We start from the raw sequence: 5,358 nt of genomic DNA on the forward strand, positions 1-5,358 counted from the left end.
AAATCATCAATCCTCGGTAATGGGTACTTGTTCTTGATTGTGACTTTGTTTAACTGCGGATAATCTATACACATCCTTATCGATCCATATTTCTTCTTCACAAACAACACAGGTTCACCCCAAGGCGAGACACTAGGTCTAATGAAGCACTTATCAAGCAAATCTTGCAATTATTCCTTCAATTCCTTCAACTCTGGCGGGGCCATGCGGTATGGCAGAATGGACATGGGCTGAGTGCCTAGAGCCAAATCAATGCAGAAATCAATATCCATGTTGGGCGGCATCACCGATAGATCTGCAAGAATCACCTCTGGAAACTCACAAACAACTGGCACTGACTCCATGGAAGGAACCTTCGCATTAGAATCGCGGACATAAGCCAAGTAAGCTAGACACCCTTTCTCGACCATATGTCGAGCCTTCACATAAGAGATAACTCTTCTGGTAGATTGGCGTGACAATCTAATATAGCATGATAAGGTGACAGCCAATCCATACCTAGTATGACATCAAAATCAACCATATCGAGAAGTAGAAGGTCTACATGAGTCTCAAGACTCCCAATAGTGACCACACACGAACAATAAACACAATCTATAACAATAGCATCTCCCATTGGTGTTAACACATACACAAGAGCACTCAAAGAATCACAGGGCACAACCAAATATGAAGCAAAATGGGATGACACATAGGAGTAACTAGATCCCAGATCAAATAGAACTGAAGCATCCCTACTGCAAACTGAAATAGTACTTGTGATAAGAGCGTCAGATGACTCAGCCTCAGGCCTGGCTGGAAAAGCATAACATCAGGGATGGGCCCCACCACCCTGAACTACATCCCTAGGATGACCTCTAGTTGGCTGGCCTCCACCTCTAACGGCTTGACCTCCACGTCTAACAGTATGGTCTCTACCTCTGGCTACCTGACCCCTGCCTCTAGCTACCTGAGTAGGTGGTGTAGAAACTGGTGCCGGAACCATGGCACGAGAACTCTAAAACTGTGAGTTGCCCATTGCCCGAGGGCAAAATCTAGCAATGTTCTTCGGATCACCACAAGTATAACATGACCTCGGCTTCTGTGACTGTAGACCCTGAAAATGACCCTGTCGACCTGAGTAACCACCCTGATAACTCTGGAGTGGAGGTGCACTAATAGGAGCTGGTGGTGCACTGTAGGCTAGTTGGTCGGAATAAGGCATATGAGGACCACCACCACCCGAGACACCGTGGGATGCCTGGAGTGCTGAATGAAATGGCCTGGGGGGATGGCCTCTACCAAAAGTACCTCTACCTCTAGATGAGACACCGTTGAACTCACCGGAATGATGAGGCCTCTTGTTAGACCCCTGACCTCCCTGAGCAAGAACCATCTCGATTCGTCTGGCGACATTGGCAGCCGCCAGAAAACAAATCTCACTCCCAGTCTTCTTAGCCATATGCAATCTGATAGGCTGAGCAAGTCCGTCAATAAACCTCTCACCCTCTATCTCTAGGTGGGAAGCAGAAGAATAGCATGACGGGCCAAATCCATAAAACGGGTCTCATACTGAGTAAAAGTCATATTGTACTGCTGGAGACGCTCGAACTGACGGCGACGCTCATCTCTCAATGTGATAGGCAGAAACTTCTCTAGGAAGAGCTGAGAGAACTGGTCCAAAGTAAGAGCAGGCGACCCAGCTGGTCTGGTCAGCAAATAATCTCTCCACCATTTCTTGGCGGAACCAGTCATCTGAAATACAGCAAAATCGACCTTATTGGTCTCCACTATACCCATGTTTTGTAGAACCTCGTGACAACTATCGAGATTCTCCCGGGGATCCTCTGAAAGAGCACCACTCAAGTGAACTGGAAAGAGCTTGATAAACCTGTCCAACCTCCATAAAGCCTCAAAAGACATAGCTAACCCATCACCGATTTGTGGCGCAACAACCGACAGAACTACTCCTACTGGATGAGGTGTTGGAGCCTGATACTAGGGAGATATCTACTCCAGAGCGGGATTAGGGGGAGTCTGGGCCCCTCCTCCAGCCTGAGAAACGGTTGGTGCCATGGGAAATGCGCCAGTCTGGGCCACACTCTCCATAAGTCCCACCAAACGGACCAAAGCGTCCTGAAGTACTGGGGTGGCAATGAACCCCTCCGGAACCTAAGCTGGTCAGGCAGGAACAGTCTGGGCTGGAACCTCCTTGCCCAACTCTACCTGAGGCTCCACTGCTGGTACTGCTGCACGAGCTCTGGGCTGAGCCCTGCCCCTACCTCGGCCTCTATCACAGCCTCGACCTCGACCTCTGTCCCTCGTAAGAGCTTTAACGGAGGGCTCTAGCTGCTGCTTAGCTGAGTAAGCGGTACGTGTTCAAGCCATCTGCGATAGAATAAGAGAAGAAGAGTTCAATCAGTATTGAGGAAACTAAATCGCACGACAGAGAAGAATAGAAGTGAAATTTGTTCCTAAACTTCATAGCCTCTAGAAGATAAGCATAGACGTCTCTGTACCGATCCTCCAGACTCTACTAAGCTTGGTCATGAATCGTGAGACCTAGGCAACCTAATGCTCTGATACCAACTTGTCACGACCCAGAATTCCCACCGTCGGGACCATGATAGCTCCTAACATTTCACTTGCTAGGCAAACCAACGTTAGACAATCATTAAACCAATCCTTATTACATTTAGTAAATAACAACCATTAGCTAAGATGAAATATAGTGAGTGCCGAATAATATCAAAATGTTATTAACTACTACCACCCGGATCTGGAGTCATAATTCACGAGCATTCGAGAATTCACTACAAGTAATAGTCTGAAAGAAATACAACTGTTTGGATGAAAGAAACAGTAAAATAGAAAAAAAGATAGGCGGGGACTCCAATGTCTGTGAACGCCGACAGATCTACCTTGAGTCTCCGGATAACGGTCCAATAGCAAAAATCTCGATCAATCCAAGCCGGTACTAAAATCTGCACATAAAGTGCAGAGTGCAGTATCAGTAAAACTGACCCCATGTACTGGTAAGTGTCGATCCTAACCTCGATGAAGTACTGACGAGGCTAAGACAAGGAACCTACAAATCAACATGTACAATTTAACAGTATATGTACAAGTAATAGCAATGAAAAGCTAGACAGGTAATATCGTGAGGGGGAAACATGCTGAGGGAAATATGAGATAAAGAACTACGGTAAAATGATAACTGGAACAACCAATATACTATGAATCAACAGGAACAATGAATACAGTAATGGAAAAATGCACGGCATCACCCTTTGTGCTTTTACTCTCAATCTCACCATAAAATCATAAGAAACGGCAGGACATCACCCTTCATGCATTAACTCTCATATCGTGGAACGACATCACCCTGCATGATACAATATGGCATGACATCACCCTTTGTGCTTTTACACTAATAATATGGCACGGCATCACCCTTCGTGCGTTTACACTCATAATATATGCATGTCATCACCCTTCATTCTTTTACACTCACAATATGGAACGAAATCACCCTTTGTGCATTAACACTCTCCCTTACCATAATGCAATGAACAATTAACAACAGGGAGATAGAATAACAAATACAAGCCTTACTTCAATATTTGATTCCACAATATCAATCTCAACTTCAAAATAAATACTCAATTATCATCAGAAGATCCGTAAACATAATAAGAACGATTAATTTAACAACATCAGACTAAACTCGTAGCAATTAGGCATGGGAAAGAGACAATCTAAGAAAAATGGGAGAAATAGAGAAAACATGTAAATTGGCGACACATAAGTACTCGTCACCTCACATATACGTCGCTCACATGAATTTCACATAGCAAATAATCTGAGGTTCCTAATTCCCTCAAGTCCGGGTTAACCACGATACTTACCTTGTTCTGAAGGCCACTCAATACTCAATCACAACTTTTCCTCAAGAATTCACCTCCAAACCACTCGTATCTATTCAAAAATGACTCAATAATATCAAATATTGCTAAAGGCATCAATTACATTGCATAAATTTAGATTTCTCTAATTTTCCTCCAAAAAGTCAAAAATCGATCCTGGGCCCGCTTGGTCAAAACTCGAGGTTCAGACCAAAATCCATTTACCCATTCACCTCTAAGTCTGGATATATTATTGTTTTTGGAATCCGACCTCAATTTGAGGTCTAAATTTCAAAATTTCTGAAATGCCTAGTTTCTAACCAAAACCCCTAATTCTACCATGAAAACTCTAGATTTTAGGTTAATAATTCATGAAATGTAATGGGTAATTGAAATAAAATGGTTTAGAATCAATTACCAAGACTTTGGTAAAGAAAATATCTCTTGAAAATCGCCTCTAGCCCGTTTGGTTTTTGTAAAGTTGAAGAAATGGCTTAAGTCCCATTTTGGGACTGTTTTATGAATTGGGCGACGGTGGTCATCGCATTTGCAAGGAAACTGTCTCGTTCGTGAAGAGCAGAGTTGCCAAGCTTACACATTCGCGAGTCACCCTTCACGTTCGCGAAGTCTACTCCCCCTGGCATTCGCGTTCACGAGACCTTTCTCGCGTTCACGATGAAGGAAGAGTCAAAACTCACCCTGACCATCTTACCCTTCGCATTCGCGAAGAGGAATATACCAGAACACCTGCTGCAACAAAAATATTTTCCAAGTCGAAATCATCTCGTAGCCTATCTGAAACTCACCCGTTTCAGATAGGCGAAATCATCTCGTACACAAGTCTAAAAACATCATACGAGCTTGGTCGCGCGATGAAATCGCTAAAATAACACCTAGAACTATGAATTTAGCACCAAATCCAATGAAATTTTCAAGAACACTTTAAAATTTCTATTTTCTCAACTAGACATCCGAATCATGTAAAAGCAACTCCGTTTCTCACTAAATTTCACAGACAAGTCTTAAATATTATAATGAACTTGTACCCTGCTCTGACACAAAAATACGAACCCCGTACTAACAATGCCAAACATAAATAAATTCTTAAAGACATTAGATTTTCAGACTTTAATTTTCATCAAAAATTCAAAGCTCAAGCTAGAGACCTCCGGATTCGATTTCGGGCATACGCCCAGGTCCTATATTTCGATACGAACCCACCGGGACAGTCAAAACATGAATTCAGGCCCGTTTACCAAAAATGTTGACCAAAGTGAACTAAAATAAACTTTTAAGGCAAATATTCTTATTTTCATCAATTTTCAACATACAAGCTTTCTAGAAACACGCCCGGACTTTGAACGCAAATCGAGGAGGGTAAAAATAAGATTTTTAAGGCTTAAGAACATAGAATCGATTTCTAAAACATAAGATGACCTTTTGGGTCATCACAAATATTAAGCACAAAGTAATA

The 5,358-nt window shown here is 42.8% G+C and overlaps 1 protein-coding gene across 1 annotated transcript; it reads right to left on the reverse strand.

Moving 5' to 3' along the window:
* Positions 1-421: 421 nt before the first annotated feature.
* LOC138905147 (uncharacterized) lies at positions 422-985 on the reverse strand. The gene is made up of 2 exons (XM_070193655.1): positions 856-985; positions 422-744 (listed from the first exon to the last, which is right to left on the reverse strand). Exons 1-2 carry the CDS (start codon positions 983-985, stop codon positions 422-424), a joined length of 453 nt encoding a protein of 150 aa, XP_070049756.1.
* Positions 986-5,358: the final 4,373 nt, after the last annotated feature.

Source organism: Nicotiana tomentosiformis, chromosome 2, assembly GCF_000390325.3.
Source record: "Nicotiana tomentosiformis chromosome 2, ASM39032v3, whole genome shotgun sequence".
Lineage (NCBI taxonomy): Eukaryota > Viridiplantae > Streptophyta > Magnoliopsida > Solanales > Solanaceae > Nicotiana > Nicotiana tomentosiformis.